At 46.7% G+C, this 24,522-nt stretch overlaps 3 protein-coding genes across 4 annotated transcripts; 2 read left to right on the forward strand and 1 right to left on the reverse strand.

Annotated features, from left to right (window-relative positions):
* Positions 1-579: 579 nt before the first annotated feature.
* Positions 580-12,161, reverse strand: LOC120816326 (CTD small phosphatase-like protein). 2 transcript variants are annotated; one of them, XM_040171867.2, is made up of 8 exons: positions 11,352-12,159; positions 5,918-6,075; positions 5,775-5,807; positions 4,963-5,064; positions 4,236-4,292; positions 3,766-3,858; positions 3,199-3,384; positions 580-3,095 (listed from the first exon to the last, which is right to left on the reverse strand). In XM_040171867.2, exons 1-8 carry the CDS (start codon positions 11,425-11,427, stop codon positions 2,970-2,972), a joined length of 831 nt encoding a protein of 276 aa, XP_040027801.1. In that variant the 5' UTR covers positions 11,428-12,159; the 3' UTR covers positions 580-2,969. The 2 variants fall into 2 exon arrangements, with proteins under 2 accessions (XP_040027801.1, XP_040027802.1); XM_040171868.2 differs by lacking the exon at positions 5,775-5,807 and having other exon boundaries at positions 11,352-12,161.
* A 48-nt stretch (positions 12,162-12,209) lies between these two features.
* hhatla (hedgehog acyltransferase like, a) lies at positions 12,210-18,749 on the forward strand. Its single transcript, XM_040171859.2, has 12 exons — positions 12,210-12,969; positions 13,863-13,992; positions 14,950-15,017; positions 15,118-15,231; positions 15,478-15,672; positions 15,848-16,057; positions 16,321-16,492; positions 16,632-16,776; positions 16,865-16,900; positions 17,002-17,203; positions 17,286-17,427; positions 17,680-18,749. Exons 2-12 carry the CDS (start codon positions 13,887-13,889, stop codon positions 17,820-17,822), a joined length of 1,533 nt encoding a protein of 510 aa, XP_040027793.2. The 5' UTR covers positions 12,210-12,969; positions 13,863-13,886; the 3' UTR covers positions 17,823-18,749.
* Positions 18,750-20,755: 2,006 nt separating this feature from the next.
* On the forward strand, positions 20,756-24,449 carry LOC120816319 (kelch-like protein 40a). Its single transcript, XM_040171857.2, has 6 exons — positions 20,756-22,017; positions 22,113-22,273; positions 22,532-22,639; positions 23,299-23,484; positions 23,685-23,834; positions 24,044-24,449. The coding sequence occupies exons 1-6, from the start codon at positions 20,893-20,895 to the stop codon at positions 24,153-24,155; spliced, it is 1,842 nt and encodes a 613-aa protein (XP_040027791.2). The 5' UTR covers positions 20,756-20,892; the 3' UTR covers positions 24,156-24,449.
* The last annotated feature ends 73 nt before the right edge of the window (positions 24,450-24,522 follow it).

The following is a 24,522-nucleotide window of genomic DNA, read 5'->3' on the forward strand; positions in this document are numbered from 1 at the left end:
TGGTGACCTTTGGATGGGAACGCCGTAGGTACACAGCGGGAGTCTGGCACCAGGAGGTGTGCACATACGTTTGAGTGGCATTTAAGCCTTTGACTAATTAAGCATATCTTATTTCTTTTGTACTTAAGTTTATTGCTTTGATTTTACCACCTGCAACTTTACCTTTTGGTTCACGCTCACTGAACAGCGGTTTCCTGAAAGTGGAAGAGCAGTTAGCACCGAGGAAACAAAGGGGAGCATTCAGCCGCTCAAAGTAGAATAAATACTGGTGGTGCCGTTAGACCAAACAGGAAACTGTACAGCTTCAGTTTTCTGTTTGTTGACTGACATTTGAGATCAAATACGCTTGTTTCAAGTTTGTCATTAAGTTGCTGACAGAAGACGAGGATTCCTCCTTCATAAAATGTGCTTTATTGTGACATTATTGGAAGGAAGTTAACGTATGAAGTGTAAAAGACGTAGTGATCTTTTATGTGCTTTTGGAGTAGAGATTATATGCGGTAGAGACATGAGGCAGCGCTGGCCTTTTTTCATGTACCTAGTCGTACTTTTGAAAATAATAAATAAATGTAGGCATTGTTTCAATGAAGCATTTTATTATGGAAAGAAAGAAAGACAAATGATGCTCACGATGACAACACACTGCCGACACTCACAATAAATCAACCATAACTGACAAGTCAGTGTCAGTTTGCAGAACGTGGACGACCTCAATAAATCAAAGAGAGAAAATGATATTAACTCGTGTCGTAGAATCGTGGTGTCAAAGAAATACAGAGAAGGATGCGTATGACGAGTACAACAAGAAAACCAGGAAGGAAGCATGACGCTTGCCGCGCACACACACACACACACACACACACACACACACGCACGTCTCTCGATAGGAAAGACGAGTGGACAGAATTCTGAGAGGGGGGGACACCGAGCTGGACACGATTGGTAGAATGCTTTTTTTCAAACCAAATACTGACAAAGGTAGGTAGAAAAATATCACGATACAAACATTTTCAGAGGAAGGTAATGTCTGAGAAGTCTCTTCTTTGAACAAATGAGATTACACTGAAAGCATCATGAGACAGACAATAACTCAACGTGCCTGTAAGAGCTGCAGCCTTTCAACTTGGGAATTGTGACAAAGTGTAGGTCTTTAAATCAACACGACGCACAGGTCAAGGAATTCAGCAGATGAGGTTTGTCGAAGCGTACAATCCCTTGATGGCACCTTCAAGCTTTACCAACTTCATTGCCTCATTTCATTCCCGTCAGGATAATTGTCCCAGCCTCACAGTGACTCTGCGTGAGCAAGAACGGACTGTGCCTAAACGCGTAGATGTATCCTCGGAATCAATGGAGAGCGGTTGCTTCGTGCCTGCACAGGCAGTAAGGCTTCGAAGCTACAATGAGGTTCCTCACGGTCCTGTTGCGGTTCCCCTAGTGTTCCTCTCACCAGTCTGCGTGAGCCGGGACTGTTCCTTTTTCTTTACTTTCACAACAAAAGCCTTTAATGGCAATGTGGATCACGATAAACGGTCCTTTTGGTTTGTGTGGTTAAAATAGACCAAGCAACATTCAAGTTGTTGCGGTATCTTCATTTCAAGAAAAAAAAAAAAAAATCTCTATATATATATATATATATATATATTTTAAAATGACTGAAGGACTAACTTGTACGTGTATGTCCAGTTTCCAGGTGATGAATTGTTTGAACCATGAGGTTATGATAACTTTTAGGGTCTACCGGCTCTTTATCCCTTTCCAAAAACAGATTATTGCCCCGGTAGCGAACGTTGCAGCAGCCGGGTTGCGTGGTTCTTCTCCTTAGGCACTGAGGTGGAGAGCAGTTAGTCTGGGAAGGTAAACACATCGCCCGCACCGCCGTTTGTAAATCAAGAGAGAACGCGGTCCAGACACGAGCAAACACTAAATCCTACATTACCTAAAGAAAACAACAACAACAACAACAACATGGCACTCGACCCATTTGCTGTGAGCTCCCAGACTATTTGAAACAACAAAAAGGGAATAGCGTAGCATCGGTGTCTAATTATAGAGAAGGATCATCCCATGAGACAACACAAGAGAAGATGACCATGAGGACAACATCTCGTCACATAAAACAACACACAAAGGTATTTGACAACTATTTTGTCAAAATAAATCCGATACACTACTGATGGTTTAACAGTTTATGGCTGATCCCCTGGAACACATATGAAGCATGTTAAACAAATGATTTGCTTATTTAGCAAATAAAAGATATGTGGATTAGGTTAAAGGTGATGAGAGAAATGGCACAATTTCATCTGAGCAAAGAATTACTGTACTGAAAGGTTGACCTCCTTTTACATTTAATAAAAGCAGAAAGAAAGTCACGTCTATATAATGGCACCAGCGTGCCGGGGGGTGAAAGAGAATACTACGTAGACATTAAAACAGCATTTGATCAAAAAAATAAAAGGTCAAACTTTTATGAAGAAACCTTTGTGTTCACTCTAAAGTATATTTTGTGTGAAAAGATTGAAGTACTTGAAATACGCCTTGTACAAAATATCTCCCAATATAAACAACATTCACACAAGGCACTTCATTCAGTAAGAAAAGAGAATCCTTCCACGAGAAAGCGCCTGCAGAGCCACGAGGACACCATCTTCTCAGACTTTGTTTCTCGGTTTTCTTCTTCTTCTTTTGGTTTTAAAATAAGCACTTCACCAAATAGTAAAACTCTGTTGGTTTTAAAATTGTCTTCTTCTGTTGACACACAGTGCTCCTGGGGTAGTTAGTGTTTTTCTCTGATGGTACTCGGAAGGCAGCCGGTCACCAGGGGACGAGAGCTGGGATGGGGGGGCGTCTCCTTGGGGCAGAGACGAGAGGGGCGCGTGTGGGACCATCTGTCCGAATGCGAGCGGCGTGGTTGTAGAAGACGGCGGAGACGGACAGAGGGGAGGAAGGAGCGCTGTGGCGTCCTGCTACCTGCCTCGCAGGTTCTGGAGGACTCCGTAAACCTCTTCTTCCTTGCTGAGTCCCTCAAAGAAAGGCAGCAGGTCCAGGAGCTCCGTGTCATTCATATCGTCAAACCAAGACTGGACAGGGACCTTAAGAGATGGGAAAACCACCTGCAGTTAGCTGGTGTTCCACACTACCACGAGCACTGGATTCAAACCCGCGAACAGAAGCCAAACAACTCGAGGAACTCACAGCGTTTTCTGGGTGGAAAATGTAAGAGGCGGGCGAATTGTCCACGATGATGACGTTGCTGAGCTCTCGTCCCAGCCGACTCAGGTCTTTGACGTAGTTCCCTCTGTGAAAAACGCAGGCTTCTCTGAAGAGTCGCTCCCGGAACACGCCCCACTGGTCCAGCAGGTCCGCCACAGGGTCGGCATACTGTCCAAAACCCACACAAACACACAACATGTGACAACAAACAAGGGGCAAAGGGCACACAGTACACACAGCTCCCTGTGTGGTAACAAGCCTCAGCAGGAGCTGCCATGGAACAACTCGCAGATGCTACGCTAACGTTCTAGAAAGGAAGCCGGTAATGTTCACCTGACTGACCGCAGCGAGCGCTACTCTATGACACAAGAAGCCAGCGGCACACGCCCACTACCATGGCCAACGCGCCGCCATACTTACCATGCATTACTGGCTACGGTGCCAAAGACACAGATGGAGAGCGAGGCAGAGAAAGTGTGAGCATTCAGATCGCGAGAGCAGAGAACATGTTGCTCCACACAGATGGAGACGACACGTCTCCAAACGCACCTTAGCGAGACTGGCGGTAAAGAGGACACATTCAAAGAGCTCCCCCATCTTTTGGAGGAACTCGTCCACGTGGGGGCGTTTCAGCACGTACACCTGCAAGAGTTTATTGTCAAGTTAGAGAGAAAAACAACGTGTAACACGAGTGTGGAGAGGATGAAATGTTGAGATACAGTATCCTGTGTATTACTACACGGTTTGACCACTGCTACACAAACAACAATAGCCACTACTTGTGCTTTTGTTTTCACTCACAGTCTGGCGGCTCCCCCCTCTTTGCCCAGCGGCTGCAGCCCAGTGCAAGTAATCACGAGTAGGCCCACAAACATACACACAGCCTATCCTGGATTACTTGAACCAGATCACAGCCAGTCTCTTCGGGGGCTTCACATGGGAATTAACGGACCTTTTTCTCCGAGCGCAAGAAGGGCTACGTCACTAAAAACGTACTTGTGTTACTGTGCGAATAATACCTGGTGAACGGTACCGTCGATCTCCACCGGAACAATAAAGTCTGCGTTGCTGATGGGCTGCATGGAGGAGAGAAACCGTCAGGACCATCAAACAGTTCTGCTAGCAGCTCTAGAACTTCACTTATTAACAGATTAGAACATCTCTGGAAGACAAGGACATCACTACTTTGCCTCGTGCCAAAAAGCCTACTCTTTGTCCTCCTCCTTTCCACCCGCAACCTCAAATTATCTAAATAAGAATAATCTAAAGCCCTGAATAGCAACCGGACGGACTAAAGACAAAGACAGGATGCACAGGAGGTCTGGGCACATCATAATAGGAATTGTAGGAGAAACAGACACTACTCTTAGACATCTGACAAGTTATTTTGTGTGAGAATGCTTTTTCAATCTCATGGAGAAATTGTATTAACTGCAACGGATTGTTAACAGCGGCGGTAGACCGCCTCTCATCAGCACCCTGCTCTGCCTAGATCACTATCACAAGTACGTTCCCTCTTCTTCCTGCAGCTGCTCCTCTGCTGGCTTTCTCCACGGGTTTCATTGGGTTTAACGTTCTGCAGGTCACTGGCTGACATTTGGATAACAAATACAGCAGATATTATTCTCATTGCCAATCACATATTCTACTGGGTGCTTTACACTTCCATCCAGAAGGAAGCTCACAGTTCAGAACTGTGCACAATATCACCAGTGAACCTCTTTCTGCGCTTTAGCCTCTTCTCACCTTGAATGAGCTGTGGACGAGTGTTTCATCCAAGTCGATCACCACACACTTTTTGCCGTAGTCCGATATTAGCATCTCTGGCAGGAGGTATTTGGCTGGTGGCTGTGGGGACAGACAGATAATGTCAGACAGATGGAGAGAGTGATAGAAGACATACAGCTTGCATACATGACTGAGGCCGAGCAGATGAGCAGCATCGTGTTAGGAAGAGTTTCTCCAATAGAGAGATAAAGCCACGTCTGACATGAAGTGTTTAATGATCTACTGCTTTAAAGTGATCTATTGGATTCCTCAACAAGTACCGGCATCCATCCTCTTATATCTTTGTCAAATCTTTAGAGATGGAACAAAACAAAAAATAGTTCCAACAGGTAACCTTTTCTTTAAAAAAATGCTCTCATAGTTCTAAATCATCTGAACATCTAAAGAGTAGAATCACTGACGGGTGATTTAACCAGTATGTTGGTCAGACCACATATATTTTATATTATAGATCCACACCTGTCTGAGTTACTGTGGAGTTCAGCCCTCTTCACTCATATGACCCAATTGCGTGATAAGCAGCAGAATAAATGGATTTTGCATGTAATGGAAGCACCGAAGACGATTAATGGAAATAGCTGTACACCTGTTAGACAGTTAGTGTTATATACAGTTATGCATTTCTGAACCCACACAAAGCATCATGGGTGACCCCATGCCGATCAGGCACAGAGCTGCCATGTAAAGCCATAGCCAGTGCAACCATCAGCTGGTACTGGGGAGCACTGGAGCCCACCCAGCCTGCATGCAAAGGAAAGGGCAATACATACACTGGGGAACGGGATGACCCCGACCTGGTCACACTACAACACAAGGGACATAGAGACACGTGTACATAAACAGGAGGCACGAGGACCAAAAAGAAGGAGATGACATCCCAACAATGCATGCATTTAGGGGGGCAGCAGCTCACCTTGGGAGGGGACCCGTTCTCCTCCACGGGGGGAGGCTGGGAGCTGGTGTTGGTGTTGTTGGCGGGCGGGTCCACATTGTAGTTGCGGAAGCAGCAGAAGAATGTGCTGAAGATGCTCCGGCTCCTCTGCTTCTTCAGGCTGCTGTTGGACTGGGACGCTGTGGAAACAGCAGGAGGGGGGGGGGGGGCAGAGGGTGAACAAGGCAGGAGTAAATAAAGATAACGGAGCGGCCAAAACCAGGAAGCGTTTACTTTTGCTTATTTGCATGCCGAGCAAGTGGATGCTACTGGAATGACTGTGTGTAAATGACAAACCCCCTAAGTGACCACAGACGTGTGAGCTGCACCGTGACTGTGTGATTAAATGGTCAGTGTTGGTTCTGTTGACCCGGCTTGGCTGATCCACGGATCAGAAAATAAGTCTGCGGGCCGGGTGACTTCATCGGTCACGCATAGAGGCCGTTCGGACCTCTGCTCAGATTGCAAATCGCTCCTCATTCCGGACCTGCGGAGCAGGACCTAAATCAGACAGCGAGCTTTTATTAATAGTGACAAGTTGCCCCCCTTCGCCCGGCCGTGGATCCCCCCACCCGATTGGCCTCGGGGTCTCCATTTTGAAAGCTCGCTTACGTTGGCCTCCCATGTTTCGGCTGTCAGGTGAGTGACGGAAGCAGCCTGGACCCGAGCTGAGGGGAGGGAGGAGGTGGGAGGCCCTCGCACCCCAGAGAGCCTATACAAGGCTGCATTCCTCTCCGCCCGCTACCCCCCCTCCCCCACACCCTTCAGCTCACACTAGCAGAATGCTAAAGACCAGCAAGGAGCAAATAGCATTATGGCTCATAGCATCTAGATTAAGGTCAGGACCACAAAGTGACACACAAACAGACATTTGTACTAACTAGTACAAATTACTAATAACAAATACCACAGTGAACTGGAGTCAGTTTCCTGTCCCCGGTGTGGTCTTCCCCTGATCGCCATCTTCTTCAAGCTTCCACGCGTTGTGCGTTCAGAGATGCTATTCTGCATTCCTGTTGCCTTTCTCTCATCTGGAACCAGTCTGCCCGTCCTCCTCTGACCTCTCACATCAACAAGGCATTTTGAGTCCACCAGTCTGTGAGCCCTCGAGATGGTTGTGTGTAAAACTCCCAGTAGATCAGCAGTTAGTCCCGTACTCAGACCAGCCCGCCTGGCAACAACCAAGTCACTTCAATCCGCTTTCTTCCCCGTTCTGATACTCGGGTTGAGCACGCCGACACGCATAGAGATGTGACCATGTACATGTCAACGTGCAGGTGAGCCGATAAAGTGGCCGGCGAGTGTAAATTCTATACTCAGCTAAAAATACTTATTAGTGCAGGAAATGTACTGCACACTGACATGTTTGTCACGCATGAACAGCATGAACTTCCCCGGCCCCTCGGTCATCTCCCTCCATCACCGTCCTCCTTGATCACTGCTTTTCAATACAAACTGAGCCGGCTGGTTAGAGGGCAACTAGTCAGTGCCGCAGACACTGAATCATTCAAACCACCAGTCACTATGTGACATAAAGCCACGTAGCACAGTGGGAATTGCTCATTGACGCAGTGATAATATATAGTAAGATATTAAATAGTACTATCACTACGAACAGAGAAGAAGAGTAAAACTGGACGCAGGAGTTTCCAGAGTATAAAGGCCACATCTTACCAAACACTAAACCTTTACACAATACTGCAAAAACCACCAAATGCCAAACAAATTAACTGATTAACTTGTGCAAACATCAATAACCAAATGGTTCTCTATGATGCCCCAGATGACCACATCTGGCAGAGTGAGCTTTGTTTATCTGTAAAACAAAACCTAATGGGGTTATTGAAGTACTTCAGAAAGGAGGACTTTGTCTCGTCCTTTCAGCTCTGCGGGCCTGTGAGCGGGTCTGTGAGCCGGCCTGTGAGCCGGCCTGTGAGCCGGTCTGTGAGCGGGCCTGTGAGCCGGTCTGTGAGCGGGTCTGTGAGCGGGTCTGTGAGCCGGCCTGTGAGCGGGTCTGTGAGCGGGCCTGTGAGCGGGCCTGTGAGCGGGTCTGTGAGCGGGCCTGTGAGCCGGTCTGTGAGCCGGCCTGTGAGCGGGCCTGTGAGCGGGCCTGTGAGCCGGTCTGTGAGCGGGCCTGTGAGCGGGCCTGTGAGCGGGTCTGTGAGCGGGCCTGTGAGCGGGCCTGTGAGCGGGCCTGTGAGCCGGTCTGTGAGCGGGTCTGTGAGCCGGTCTGTGAGCGGGTCTGTGAGCGGGTCTGTGAGCGGGTCTGTGAGCCGGCCTGTGAGCGGGTCTGTGAGCCGGCCTGTGAGCGGGCCAGCGAGGCGTCAGCTGCACTACAGACCCTCACAGTGCTCACCTGAGGCCGTTATGACGCAAGGCCAACTCGGCCCAACTCATCACGTTACAGGTCAAAGTTCAGCTCCCTTATTCACAACACATTCCAAGCATACCAAACATAATGCGCATGTATTACCAACAACAACAACAACAACAACAAGCTACTGCCTGGCTGTTCCACACATCTATCCGTGAGAAAAAACACTCCCCGTGGGGTTCCGACTAAGAAAAGCCCCTTTTCTCCCTCTCCGGGACGGCAGGACACGTCCAGGCGAGAGACTCGTGGGTGGGTTTATGACCCTTGACACATTGCTTTGCTTTGGCCGGGGTCAGTCAAGCCCAGGGAGAAGCGAACGGGTCCCACACGGTGTGCAGTGTGGGACACCTTAAAGCTTCGGGTTTGGTCAGCTGTAGGTGGGGCAGAGGATTTGTCCACTGCACGTCAATAGGAAGTATCCCCATCAACTGTCTAGTGCCTTTATTCCTCTGACCTACGAAAAAGACAATCTAACCATTCTTAAAATTGAGTGAAGCCTCCCACTGATGTTGAACTTGCATATCTGCGTAGAGAGGAAAGGTCTGTGACGGAATGACAAAATGATTATGATCGCCCATAAGTGTTTAATCATTAGGTTTGGAAGACAGTTACACGTCTAAACAGAAGACCATAATCGACAGACTGTGCAGGGCTGCGTTTGTCCCACAGGCTGCAACAGCATCACCTCAAAAACACGACATGGTCACAGGTTAGAGAAGTAGTTAGCATGTAGCACTCTGGCTACAACACAAGCAGTTATTAGTCGGCCACAGCTGTTATTTTCATTTTAAGAGTCCAAAGAAATGAACCAAAATAAATGTCAAATGGGAAGCTGTATATAAAATCTATATATTTGTATGTAGGGTAAACAGGGAACAGTCCTGGAGGAAATCCACACATGCACAAATGGGTATCATATCACTAAAACATAAGTCACAAGCCATTTAATAATATATTTTGTTGCATATCCCACACATATTGTTCTGTAAATACTTTTAACATGATTTGCTTACTAATCAATTAAATTGCATTGTACGAAAGGTAAATTAAAAATTTGAAAACATTTATTTTCTATGATTTCCAAGGAGAATCAAAACCCTGAGCGTTATGTACTATCTATATAAATATATATCTTATTTACCTGCTGGGCCGATCGAAACATAACTTCAGGATGTCCCGTTTTTTTAGTTGAAGCTCCATTGAACCTCTACTTATTTCAACAGAGCCGTCTGGTTCAACTTGATTGATAGCAGATGTTTTCTCTTGCAAGTTTTATGCTTTTAAAGACTTGCAGATTGATAAGGGCTAAACATCCGTATGGGGGAACCTCAATCTGTATCTGACCAAACCTGTACGGTGGAGAGGACGATGACCAACATACATTAATCAGCCCCAAGAAACATCTTGGACTCCATGACGGCTGCAGATGAGCATCCGAAGGGCGAAGGAATGCCTCATGAAAGAGACACCATTGCATCTCATACATGCATTAAGGTCTGAGCGCAAACCCCCCCGACAAGGAAAAAAAGCCCCACTAAGACCACAGCCCCTTCCATGGTCTCTGATAATCAAGTTGCAGTTGGTTTTCCAACTGAGGCCTTGCATCACAGTAATAACAAAAACAACATTGTCGTCATTGTCGGTTTTACTGGGCCTGGAGGTCAGTGGTGTTCTGGCCAATAGGGCACACTGTCTATATTTAGGCTGCTGCTTTGCAGCCAAACCAGTGTGAAAGGCAGGCGCGTGCTGTTAGACAGCCAGTGCAGGAACACGGAGAGCAAAGGTGGTCAATTTTTGTCCAGCCAGCTTGGAGCCGGTTCAAGCGTTTTAAGACTAGCTGTCAGAATTCCTCTCAGACAGCTGCTGCTACGGCTGCATGTTAACTGATCATTGGCTGGTTGCATAATAAACTAAAGGGAATAAAGCCAAGAATCCTGGTGTACACTGGGACAAATCGGACAGATATGTTGTCTATTTGTTGAATGCAACAAGAACAAAAAGTTTTCAGTTTTTCAAATTGGAAATAGAAGAAATGGAAGAAGCGAGTATTGCAATGCTATTAATACAATAATGTTAATATTTGACTTATTTCAAACGAATGGCATCTTGGTGAGATCTTCACTGACCTTTAATAAAGATGCTGTGTGTGTATCGCTGCAATGCAACCCGAACTGCATTCATCCTACAAGTCCCACTACATGCACCGAGGAGCTCAAACTGAGGAAAACCCTCAGAGGGAAGGCATTGTGGTGCTTGGGAGACTCTCACATTACCGATGGTCTTACAAGCGGGGGCGAGATGTGATACTGACACCCATCCCGTGGGCACGGGTGACCCGGGAAGTGTCGGCGTGGCTCCAGGAATGGGAAAGAATGGACATTAAGCAGCTATGGAGGAGTTTGACCTCCTCTCATAATCAGGCTGAAGCGTGAACATGGATGAAGAGGAAGAAAACAGGTTGAGTAAAGCTTGAATGCAAAAGCACAGGGAAGGAGCCCGACATCGCTGTGACTTCCCACACGAGTCAGAAAACAATGTCCCGATTCCCTGATTCCATTAGAAACCCAACTGGGAGCAGATGAGTGATCCTGTCTGCGTCTTCTTCTTCAATCACAATGAAGCACTTTGCACAGGAGCGCTTGTTGCGTTCGTCAATCACCAAATCACCAAGTCCAGCTGTCTGACAGCACGGATTAACCAACAGAAGGCATCGTTCAGCTTAACGTGTTGGACGTGGACAACTAGTGATTCACGCACTAACTATTATTAACTAACGTTAACGGAGCCGGTTTGAGGGTTTAACGCTCGCGCTCTTCATGTCGGAGGCGCAACAAACTGCCGCTAGTTAACGTTAGTTAGTCCGATGCTTATACACAGTGTGTTAACTAATGCTAGTCAAGTGTCCGTGTAATAAATGCATATCACATGTCTTCAACTAGTTGCCGAACCAGCTAGCGAGTGCGAGCTAAAAGCTAATGTCAGCAGAGAAAAGTAGTTAGCATGCTAGCATTAGTTGTGCGCCTCTAATGGACTTTCCCTTACCTTTTTCCTGGTTAAGGGATTGTACTTCTTCATCCTTTGGGTTGGAAACTTGGGTTATTATGGACATGTGGTCCATTTAGACGGGTGGTTGTTCCTGCGATGGTTCCCCGCAGTGTTATTCGTGCTGGCGCGCTCGGGTCGCTTGCTAGCTAACGTTAGCCGTGTGAGGCGAGGCTGAGCGGCCACAAAGCCGACCGAGGCGTCGCTGCCGCGGGGACAGCCGCCAGCTAGCAGGGTGCTGAAGGGAAGCCGCTCGGACGGCTGTCATTTATGGCCCCGCGCAAAATATCACCGCTGCACACAAGTGGTTTTCTTAACAATAGCGACGGAACGCGCTTTTCTTAAAGAAAAATAAAAGCAACCGACGTTGAATTGGCAAATAGTTAGCAAATGGCTCGAGTTAGCTGTGGAGCTCCGATCATCCAGAATAAGAGGCCGCGTGTGCGCGGACGTTGACGCCAGCAGGAAGCCCGCCGGAGGATCGCTCGCGTCCTGCTACGTGTGTCCAAGTGGTTCCCCTTGGAAGTGAGCTAACGCGTTACAGCGAGCCGTCCACCCGCTGGCCCTGCAACATGGAGGCTGTATGTCTCTGGAGTAGCATCTGGAGCGGGGGCGCTCGGAGTGGGAGGGGGCGGTTTGTTTCTGTGATGGATTCTCAACCTGTCACTGCTGCGCTCACGCAACGAACTCACAGCCGTTTAGCGTGAAAACACTTCAAGAGACGCGCAGGAACCAGCCGCCAACACCGTTCACACGGCGCCGTGAAACAATCCCAGCGAACTAGTTGAATCTCAAGCCCTTGACGTGTTCTGAGGGCTCGTTTTAAAAGCCGACAGCGCCCCCTGCTGTGCGTCTTCACTCGGACCCCCTTCATGAGGCCACATCAAAGGTCCCTTTAGACTTTATAATGTGATACCAAACAGTAGATACATTACACACCATAACGAAACGAAATAAACTTTAGATTCACAGTTTTTACAACAGCAGCGTTTAAAAAAAAAAGTTCATTCATTCATGCTTTATGTTTGGTATGCTTATTTATTTATTGTCACTGGTGAATCAGTAGAGATATTCTATGGTGTGTCAATCATATTGTAGATATTAACTGTCTATATAACTCTCCCTCTCTCTCTCTCTCTCTCTCTCTCTCTCTCTCTCTCTCTCTCTCTCTCTCTCTCTCTCTCTCTCTCTCTCTCTCTCTCTCTCTCTCTCCCTCTCTCTCTCTCTCTCTCTCTCTCCCCCTCTCCCTCTCTCTCTCTTGAACATTTTATCCCAGCGTGTTTTGGGCTCTTGTGCTCGGTGCAGAACACCCTTCACTGCGGTGCAGTAGAGAAGGATAAATATATCCCCCCCCCCACACACACCCTTCAACCCCCTCCTCCTCCACCTCCTCCACCTCCTCCTCCGCCTCCTCCTCCTCTAGTTGAGTCCGCAACATCCTGACTGGCCGAGCCTGGTGATCGGCAGCGGCGAGCCCCCCACAAGACGGATGAATTAGAAAACCTGCTAAAACCGCGTCCTTTAAAAATACCAAAACCAAAACATAATCATCCTCTACATCGAAGATTCTGGCTTCAAACGCCGCTGCCGCATCTTGACAGCGTGAAGCGGATACAAGGTTAGTAGAAACAAGTGTGTTTAATGGTACAAAGGGTTAAATGGAGGAGTGAGTATAGTAATCAATGCTAAAAGGCCTGTGTGCTATCGGCTCCGTATCTGTATGCAGGGCGCTGTGCTGGGGTCCTGCTTAGCCGTGGCAACATCTTGGCACAGACAGCACTTGTTAGTCCAACTTCTTTAACTTCAACTCATGAGCCCGCTCACACACACACACACACACACACACACACATAGGTTACACACACACACAGACACACACACAGGTGTGAGTGCATCATTCCCCTCTGGAAAGTAACCGTCTATCGGGTTTTTCCTACTACGATGCACCATTCTTGGTCATTCCAGTCGGTGCTGATTCTTGTGTGCAGCCTCTCACAGATCACATAGCGGTGCAGCTGCTGTACAGCCGGACCGACAGCTCGAGCTATAATAGGAAGGAGGGGTAGAGTTGCGCAGCTGACGGTGCTGATTCCGAGGAGCCAGAGCTCTGCAGTACTATTTAAATCACTGCCTGGTGGATCCTAGAAGGATTATCTGTAAAATGTCACCTACTAAGAGACTCGTATTTGTCAGGATGAACCTGCGGTGTTGTGTAATGCAGCAACATAATGATGCGTGGTTTAGGTCTGTGGATTTTGTCAGGCTATGTTAGGCTGGTTTTTTTGGTATATTGTAAAGAGACTGTACGAATTACTGCAGTGAACCATTTACACGTGAATGAATTCCATGTTCCGTGTTCGGCCTTCAAGGCCCCCGCTTGTCTCAGCCCTAACTGGAACATGACCGGTGACATCTGGAGTAAGGAAACATGGTAACACTGGTTGGATAAAACTCGATAACTACTTAATGCTGTTTGCCGTCAGTCAGGTGTGATGTTTTTGACCCCGTCAGGCTTCCAGCCTCTGCAGGTCCACCATGGGGATCAAGGCTGCCCTCCCCAGATATGAGCTGTATCTCTACTCAGCGGTGCTCGCTGCAGCCTTGATATGGGCAGGCAGTTGGATATCGGAAGCTTCAAGTGGTGAGTGCAGGAAATGTCAACACACGTCCAAAGCGCACACAATGACAGCACAACGACTTTTTATAAGCTCAGCGAAGTCCGTCGCGCCACACGAGGAAATGAACCCAACAGAATAATCCCTCTCTTTGGGACAATTTCACTTCATTATTATGGACTCAATCTAACCTCAATCTGCACAGAACAAAGTTAATGTAATTGAGCAAACAAAGACACCCCCCCTCCCTTACGGACTCGCATGTTCCTATTAATACAAAGACAATTTAAAGCTGGTCCAATTATATTCAAATTATTTTCCTGATATTTCCGACTAAATCTAATTACACTGAGTCAGCTAACCCCCGACGTCTCCCCCTGAAACACCGCCAAGTATATCCACGTATCCTCTTCACCCACTGGCTGGGTGGTCCGAAGGGGGCTGTCCGTCACACACTGTACAGTCAGACGAGTCATGCGCTTCTTGTTCTTCCCTGACTTTCTTTTCTTTTTCTGGCTGCTCAGTCGGCGAGCTTCTACACGGCTCAGGTCTGAATAGAAGCTTGGCCCTGTTCCCAGAATTAAGAGGCTTTCCCTGACTGACCCTCACATTTTGATATCCCTTTTCCACGTCCATTAGTGTAATCAGGTCAGCTCCCGTCGGGGCAGCGTGCCCGTCCCATTTGTCACCTTGTACATCATCATCACACATTTTTGATTCTTATCATCTCTGGGTTGGCTTTTGACTCAGGACAGGAGCAAACTAATCTCCTCCCAGTGGATTATCACCCTACGAGTGTAGACGAGTGCATTATGCAATATTTGATGTTATCAAACGAATAACATCTCAGACCTTAGAAGCATTTTTTTCATTCTCAAAAGACTTATTTCAAAACCCCAAAACTGAGTTGAACAGTTGAAAATGTACCACTTAGTGGATTATTTTATTCTTTGATAATTGTGCTTTTTCTCTTCTCTTTTCAGAGAATGTGAACAGAAAGGCCTTCAAAGAAAGTGTGAAACCTGGATGGCATTACTTTGGCAGGAAAATGGTGAATTGCTCCCATGTAACCGCCTTAGTGTGTCTGCCAATGCAAGACGTTGGGAGGGAGCAGCTGCCGTGCGTTAATAATGCATCTCACTTTGCCACAGGACGTTGCAGACTTCGAGTGGATGATGTGGTTCTCTACATTCCGCAATCATATCCTTTTTGCTCTCATGGGTCACGTTGTCTTTGCCAAGATATTCACCCTCTTGGCTCCAAAGGTGCGTGCAAGTGTGTGAAGCACAGGTGCAATGGCGTGTTTCTGATGCTGCACGTTGTGTGTGCACGTGGGTGCGTCAAGGTGTTTCATTAAAATAGTATTAACATGTAGCGTAGATTTGTTTGCCCCCACCCCTCCTCCCGTAGTGTAATATTTCCATCTTGTTTCTATCTATCGTGGTATACGTGACAGTGGTGTCGTCCTTCGCCGTGACGTCACTCTGACGTTGGCCCCTCTTTACCCACAGCACAGATCCTTGATCTTTGCTGTGTACGGTTGTTTGGCAGTGCTGATCACGATGGGCTGGACCTTCATGGCCCTGGTCCTGTCTCACTGCGTCGTACTCTACAGCTTCGCCCTAGTCAAGAAGAAGTGGCTGATCTTTGCGGCTGGCCTTACCACGCTGGCCTCCATCAAGCTGGAGCCCTATAACTCCTGGCAGGTGAGCGGGTGGTGCCGGGTTCGAACCTTAGATCAGTGTTATAGAAGCATTAAGACTGAACACACTGCTATGGAATCAGCTTTGGGAATTAGAAGGAGATCTCATTTTAAACAGACGCATTCAAATACAGTACAAAATGACAGTAGATGATGATGATGATGTGGTCCTCCTTCAGGAAGCCCTGGTGACGGGCTCTTTCGACCTGCAGGACATCCTGTTTTATGGAGGATGCGGCTTCAGCATCATGCGCTGTATGAGCTTTGCGTTGGAGAACTGCGAGAGGAAGGACGGCAACTACACATTCTCCGACCTGCTGCGATACAACTTCTACCTCCCGTTCTTCTTTTTTGGACCTATCATGACTTTTGACAGGTTCCATGCCCAGGTGGGAGTGATGAAAAATGAGTGAAAGTGAACAGAGCCCAGCAGCCCTTCTCAAATTATACAGTAGCTATGAAGCCATCACTCACGGGTGTATATATATGACTCCTTAAGGCGAATGTAACCCGATCATAATGCCATATACATGCATTTATACTCATGATGCCACGGGCAGAGGCAGGAGGCGCCCGACCTGGTTAGAGGTTGGGCGCTGGAATGCTGCGGCAGTCATATAATTTTTACAACGCACATGTTGGCCTTCCTCAGGTGAACAACACCCAGCTGACCCGCAAGGAAAGGGAGCTGTGGAACATCACCACCAAGGCGTTGCAGCATCTGGGGGTTATTCTGGTGGTGGACGTCTTCTTCCACTACCTCTACATCTTGACTATCCCCAGTGACATGAAGCTGGTGTCCAAGCTTACTGACTGGAGTCTCGGTGAGTTGCACATACGTTCCCACGCTGTTTTCATGAGGCTCTGGTTGCAAAGGACTAATATCTAACATATATAGAAGAAATTGATGTATTAACTTCTACCAGTAGTGTTCTTGCCTCATTTCCACGTGTACCTGTGCAGCTGGTCTGGCTTATTCCAATCTGGTGTATGACTGGGTGAAAGCTGCCGTGATGTTCGGTGTCATCAACACTGTGGCTACACTGGACCACCTGGACCCCCCTCAGCCTCCCAAGTGTATCACCATGCTCTACGTCTTTTCCGAGACGTACGTGGGATTTACACCAATCTCTGACCTCTGGAAGCTTTGTTGAGGGTGCTGGACGTTGACATTGTGTAAACTTGTCTTTCTTCAGGCACTTTGACCGAGGCATCAACGACTGGCTGTGCAAGTGAGTGTTTGAGTTCAAAGTCATCTGGTTTAAATTACAGACCCGACTGTGAAGAGCGAAGATCAGTTGGAACCAAGTTGAATTGGAGAGGTCATTTGCAGGTATGTTTACGACTACATTGGCGGGGATCACGATAAAATCTTCAAGGAGCTCCTGGCGACCATCTGCACTTTCGCCATCACCACCTTGTGGCTTGGCCCGTGTCAGCTGGTTTACATCTGGTCCTTTTTCAACTGCTTCGGCCTCAACTTTGAGCTGTGGGTGGCCAAGTTGTTCTCCATTCCGCCATTTTCTACCATTGAAGTGAGATACATCGAGATTAAAATCACTGGCAGTCAATATACGGCGTTTTGCTTTGTGTGATCTTGTGCCGCTGCATCTACAGGGCTTGATGGGTGAAGGCATGTCACGCAGGATCCGGGGTGTGTTCAACGCTGCCAACTTCTGGACCATTGTCCTCTACAATGTCCTCGCCCTGAACAGTTTGGAGTTTGCCAAACTGGTGGGAAGACGACTGATTTTTAAAGGTGTGTGACAACGAAGATTTATTATATGAAATCGGAGTAAATCTTTTCTGTCCGTTCTTGCCAAAGCGTGAACATCTCAGACAGCAAAGCAACAGATTATCCAGATATCACGTGACCCTTTGTTGCTTTCTGTTACTTGGATTTCTCGCATACAGATCATTGTATTCACTTGAGTTTTACTCCAGGCACAGCACAAAGAAGCTGCACCCTTTCGTCTTCACTGTGTCCTTCTTTGCCCTCTTTGTCTTCCAGGTTTCCCTCTGTCCACCCTCTCTGTGCTACTCGTGACCTACTGTGGCGTGCAGCTGGTGAAGGAAAGGGAGCGACAACAAGCCCTGCTGGACGATCCGGAGCCGGTGAAGGCCGTGGACGGGGGCAAAGAAAAAGCAGAATAAACCCCTCCGAAAAACGGACTGTCGCAGACTTCACGGTCAACCGCCGCCACCCGTCCCCTCCTCGCCTCACCTCCACGCATTGTTCCATCCTTGGCTTTGCAAACTGTACCTAACCGGACTGTAACAGCCAGTCAGCCACTGAATTGCTCACAAGCCTATAAGTCTTTTATATTGCCTTTGTCACAAGTGAGGCAGCATCTTGAACTGTGAAATGTCCTCAAGTGCACTTGATGTAGATAATCATCACGTCTTTTGGCCCAAATCCACCGACCGGCAGTTTGTATTTTAGCCTGTTCATCAAATGCCAGGCCCGCTAGATATTTTACAATGCTAAACCTATTAATGTAGATGAAGAAAACCCACGTTGTTAAGGAAAGACTAATTGTCTCTGTTTAGATGTCTCCTCTGTTCACTTATGATTTTTTCATTAGAAGTTCAGGCATCACAATGTTGACCACACTGACAGGGTTGAAAAACTTGAAATCAGGGCGCATGGAGTGCAATATAGAAAATAAACCAAGGCTGCTCCACATAGCTGATTTTAAAGCATATTTGCTCTACTGTTACGAAGCACGGACATAAGTCAAAAGGTGAGAATAGTTAGTGGATGGAGAATGTTTTAGCTCTATTGAACGTAGATAAACCGTCCACAGAGCTTTCTACCTTACCGACTACCGACTACCTTGGCTGTGCCTTTTCACTGTGTCTTTCCTCGTCCCTCGTTGATACGATGCAGGCTGCAGTGCTCCGACAAAGGCCAGAGGCTCCTTCATTGAATGTGGGTCGCTCTCTCATGCTGCCTGTGAGGGAACAGAGAGAACAAACTAACGTTGGAGGAAGATTGTAATGCCTTTTCTAATTTGAGGGGTTTCTATTCAAAGGAGTTTGTAACTATTCGACTTGAAATAAAGTCTCATCTAAAAGTGACACAAGTAGAAGTTTGTTTTACTGCAGAATATAATGGAGAGGAAAATGGATGTACAGTATTTGTTCATTTTGTTTGGATATATTATAAGTCTTTTTTAGATCAGAAAAAAATGAAAATGCGCAACTAAAGACTAGGTGGGGTTTTACTTTGGTGACAGTGAGTCGTTTTCATGTATCTCCACAAGATGGCCCAGTTTCACCAAACTTGATCAAAACACGTGGGTTCATCCACACAGCTGGATGCTGTCTGCCTGGATGGGCCTTTCCTCCTATTGCCCAATATTACATTACATTACAGGTCATTTAAACCCTTAAACCCTGAACCCTGAACCCTCAGGGACTTCCTGACTTCACCTGGTAAGTGGATGTTCTTCTGAGTTTGTACCCTATGGTTGAATGCACTTATTGTAAGTCGCCTGTGAGGCCTTGAAATGGTGTAAATACGAACAGTAAAGCACTTTGCTGCAGCAAACTGCGTCACTATGACAACGTAAAAAAATTGATGTGTAATTGATATTTCACATCTTTACTACTTGATTTGAGCGTTATTTTTTCATCAAAACAGCTTCAATAACATATTGTCTGATTTTATGTGTTGTTTTTGTTTGCCCATCTTTAATCCTTAATTCTATAAATTGAATATGACCCACACGTGTCGGCCTCTTTGTTTACCTTTCGCCATGAGTTTAACCTCACATTTTGCATTGCAATGACTTGTGGGTAATTCCCTTAGACAAGTCAGCGGCCTAATCCCAATGTCCCGCCTAAAAACTAAATCCATTTGAATGGCAGATTTCTTTTAACCTTTGACGCTCTGATTTGAACGTCTTGCAGGTTCTTTCCTAATTAGACAAGAGGTGATTTTAAATAAGGGTTAGAACAGCTTCAATGTCAAAATATTTTATGCATAAATGACTAAATATTGTCTGATTTCATGTGTTTTTTTGTTGTTCCTTCTTTAATCCTTAACGTCTCTGTGCAATGTGAATAAGCGGCTGAACAAACATGTGTCGTCCTCCTTTACCACCTTTATGGACCATTTTCCGTTAGCGTCACACTGCCATTGTTCATCTATCGCATTTTTTTCCGTGAACACTTAAAGTAGTTTTGTGTTTGGGGGACAATTTACAGTTTGCAGGAAATGCAAATGTGTAACTGTTAACTGTGTGCGCATTGTGTGTATTAAACGGTGTCGACTCGCCTCATAGTAGAGGGGGACTTTTTCTCCTGTCTGGTTTTCAGCCAACAGGTGCCAGTGTTGTTCATCACTTCAGATGTGTCTCTGGCTTGAACGATTTAGGTGTTTACCATAATTATCTTCCCTGACTACATATGTCACTGAGAAGTGAGATTTGAGACCATTTTGTGTTCACCCTGACATTTCCATCCAATCTTTTTTTTTCAATCAACGTGAGAGTGATAAAAGGCCATTTAGTATGAACAATGTTAAATACTATTGAGAAACAAGTGGTACATGGTGACGTGTATCACATGCTCTGTTTGTAACCGGAGGAAGGCTCGGAGGGACTCTGTGAATAAGCATTACGTTTCAGGGTTGTGCCCATGTTGGCTGGGATTTTGGTTCTGAAACTTTAATTTATTCCACTTTGTGGTGTCAGGGGAGATTTATTATGCAAGATGCTGGTGTGAAGATATGAAGCTGCTGTTATATACACACACCATACGGTCCGGTACTGTCCATGTAATGCGGTACACCGATTAACCCCACTGTAGCCACAGTATGTGTAGTTCCTCAATCAATAGTGGATCGTAGACAGAAAAACAACTTTTAAAAAGTGTCTGAAAAAAGAATCAAGTGCAGTCATGAGCACCAAAAAGAAGTGAGACGTTCTGCTGGATTGAACTCGCCGTCACCACCGTGCTTAGTCATTCAGCTGTTTGTGGGGGTCTGCGTGGTGCAGGATGGGTCCACCAAAATGGATTCCTCGGCTTTGTGAGGGTCTTGTCTATAAATACGCCGCAGTGACTGACTGCCACAGACAGCTGCAGCCACTGGCCGACCAACCGGGAGAGGCTCTCCACGGCGATCAGAGCAGCCCTGTGCACGCTGGCAGTTCCGCTCTGCTGTGGGGAGACGGTAGAGTGCCAACAAAACCCAACCGGGACAAAGACACGGAATAACATGGCTGCCATGACCATAGACCCTTTGGAGCAGCCTCGGATGTACCAACAGAGTCTGCTTCAGGACGGACTGTGTGACCTCTTGGAGAACGACAAGTTTGTGGACTGTGTCCTCAAAATTCAGGACCAGAAGTTCCCCTGCCACCGCTTGGTTTTGGCTGCTAGCAGCCCCTTCTTCAAGGCCATGTTCTTGTCCGACCTGGAGGAGAGCAAGAAGCGCGAGATTGTCCTCAAAGACGTGGAGCCGGGTGTTATGGGGATGATTCTGAGATACTTGTATACCTCTGACATTAATCTGACGGAACAGAACGTCCAGGATATCTTCATGGTTGCCAACATGTACCAGATCCCCTCCATCTTTTCAGTATGTGTGTCCTACCTCCAAGAGAAGCTGGTGCTGGGAAACTGCTTGGCTATCTTCAGGCTGGGTCTGCTGCTGGATTGTCCAAGGCTCGCTCTGACCGCTAGAGAGTTCATCTGCGAGCGCTACCAGGTTGTTGTCAGGGACCAGGACTTCCTGCAGCTGGGCCCGAGCGAGTTGGCCATCATCATCACCTCAGACGCCCTCAACATTGATCGGGAAGAGCAGGTGTTTGAGTCCCTGATGGACTGGGTCAGACATGACGAGACCAACCGGGTCAAGGACCTGCCGGAGCTGCTGCACTGTGTCCGTTTCCGGCTCATACCTTTGGATTACTTCAAAGAGAAAGTGGAGAGCCACCAGTACCTGCGGTTCAGCCAGGACATCAAGAAGGAGTTGGATCTCGTCAACGATGCTTACAGGGGGCGTCTCCCAAAGCCCAGTAAGCCCAGCGACGATGGGGCAGAGGGAGGAGAAGGAAGGGAGGAGGAGGACGATGAGGAGGAGGAAGGATACCTGCCGGGTATACTCAACAACAACCCTCGCTTTGGGATGTTTGAGCTGGAGCTGATACTTATGATCAGTGACACTGGGACTGTGGCGTATGACCCGGTTGGAAATGAGTGCTTTGTGGCCTCTGAGTCCACAGAAATTCCCAAAAACCACTGTAGCCTTGTTACCAAGGAGAACCAGGTGTTTGTTGTCGGAGGACTTCTCTACAACGAAGAAAACAAAGACGAACCATACAGCTCCTACTTCCTGCAGGTAGTTTGGCTTTAGTACATTGGGTACATTAGTTTTTGCTTATTTTCTCTCCCTTGTGCCTCTTGTTCCTCACATATCATTGTTGTCTTCCCTAGTTTGACCCAGTGAGTTCAGAGTGGTTAGGGATGCCCTCGCAACCCAGCCCCCGCTGTCTGTTCGGCCTGACCGAAGCGGAAAACTCCATCTTTGTCGTCGGAGGAAAGGAACTGAAGGAGGGCGAGCACGCCCTGGACTCAGTCATCATCTATGACAGACAGTAAGAGAAGATATCAAATTTAATACAAAATATTATATGAATGATTTTTTTGTTGTTTAAATGAAACACTGACACACCTTCAGGGAGGTCCTCTCTTGAAATGTGTTCTATTCACTACTTTTCAATAGCCAGTTATTCCGCTCAATAAAAATAGTCACATGTAAAGCTCCGAATTTTGCATATTTCCATTAATGTTGTTATACTAGTATTTCATTATATGTAAAAAAAAACTAACATATATTTTTTCTTGGGGCACAGGTCATTTAAATGGGGAGAATCAGACCCGCTGCCTTATGAAGTGTACGGCCATGGAACCGTATCACACAAAGGTCTAGTCTACGTGGTTGGAGGAAAATCTGAAAGCAAGTATGTTAAACTCTGTAATCTGTATTATTTCTAATCATATGATTCCACCTTTTGCTAAAACCATATGGAACCATAATTTATTAGTTTTTCGCTCATTTATTAAAACCAAAAATGGGTACTCTGGGGATTTGGTATTGTAGTTCTGTAGTTTGAGAAACTCACAACAGAAAATATTCAAACCTAAACCAAAGAGTCCAGCATCAAAAGCACTGTGTCCTTCACTCCCCACTATGCAAATCAGGAGCATCTCCAACCCCTCCTGCCTCCTAGATAGCACCTTCTCTTAAACTGCCCAACTGCAGCTTATTACATTACATAACATTACATTACATTACATGTCATTTAGCGGACGCTTTTATCCAAAGCGACGTACAATAAGTGCATTTAACCATAGGGTACAAACTCAGGAGAACAAGAAACAAGAAAGTGCAATTTCCTCAAATAAGCCAATTTACAATTTGCTATAGATGAGTGACGTTACAAGTACAATTTAAGTGCTACAATTTGTTAGTCTTTAGTCGAGGTAGAGTCTGAGCTTATGACATCATCACAGCTCTTTTTTTCACAGAAAACATTGTACGACCTTGAGAGTGAAAAGAAAGAGCTTCATGTGACAGCAGCGATCCCCTTTCACACACCGTATCGCATGTTTCCTACAGGAAATGCATGCGAAGAGTCTGTGTCTACAACCCCACGAAGTTTGAGTGGAAGGACCTGGCTCCCCTGAAGACGGCCCGCTCCCTGTTTGGTATCACCGTGCACCGAGACCAGATCTACGTGGTGACCGGCGTCACCGACTCAGGCCTCACCAGCACCGTGGAAGTCTACGACATCGCCACCAACAGGTGAGACAACAGCTCTATTTATATGACCCACTTTATCTGGTCGTTATGAGGCGACGCATCCGTCCACAGTGGACGAGCTGACTCATCGCGTGCGAATGGCAGATCAAAAGGTCATATGACATTATACAGCAAGGTCGCAGCTTATGACACCTTCATAACTCCCGTGTGTGTGTGTGTGTTATTGTGGTGTTGTGCTCCAGGTGGTCTGAGTTCACAGAGTTCCCTCAGGAGCGCAGCTCCCTCAATCTGATCTCGATGGGAGGCTTCCTGTACGCTGTGGGGGGCTTTGCTATGATGCCCAGTGAAACCAGTGAGGAGCCCGTCCCAACAGAGATGACGGACATCTGGAGGTGAGAGCCTCCAGAAAAGTTACGCTGTAGTGTACTTCTGTACATAAACGTATAGTTGATTGAGGTCTGAAATGCAGAAAAGAATAATCTGCAAAAACAAAATGTATTATTAATTTCCATTATAACATTCAATATGATTAATGGAGCCAAACGTCTCCTGTAATCTTCCCTCCTTTTAAACGATGATGAAGATTTCTATGTTTCCTCAGGTACGATGAGCCAGACCAGTGCTGGAATGGGATTTTGCGAGAGATTAGCTATGCAGAGGGATGCACTATTCTTCCAGTGCGCCTCAACACTCTGCGCCTCACCAAGTTATAACCCATCCGACCTGTTGGCGGCGCCAGCAGGTTAACGCAGTGGCATCGCAGTGCACTCGTTGTGGAGAGTGGTCCCACATTGGCTTAAGGTACAAGCCAAGGTTTCAAGGCAATGATTGAACTGAAGATGAAAAGTATTATGTTTAGCAGCAGGGGGAGACGTGTTCAGTCCAAGTGAGGCTTTAACAACATTCATTATAATATCACACAAAAGAGTCCAAATGTTGATTTACATTGTTTGTACAGTGTACATCTGTTTTGTTTGTCATTATTTCATAAAATTCTTTTCATAACAGCCTTTTGCTTTATTAGAAGCAGGAATAAAGAAAATCATTGATTGTATCGCTGTAAAAGCGATGTGTCTTACG

This window comes from Gasterosteus aculeatus, chromosome 3 (genome assembly GCF_964276395.1).
Source record: "Gasterosteus aculeatus chromosome 3, fGasAcu3.hap1.1, whole genome shotgun sequence".
NCBI classification, from domain to species: domain Eukaryota; kingdom Metazoa; phylum Chordata; class Actinopteri; order Perciformes; family Gasterosteidae; genus Gasterosteus; species Gasterosteus aculeatus.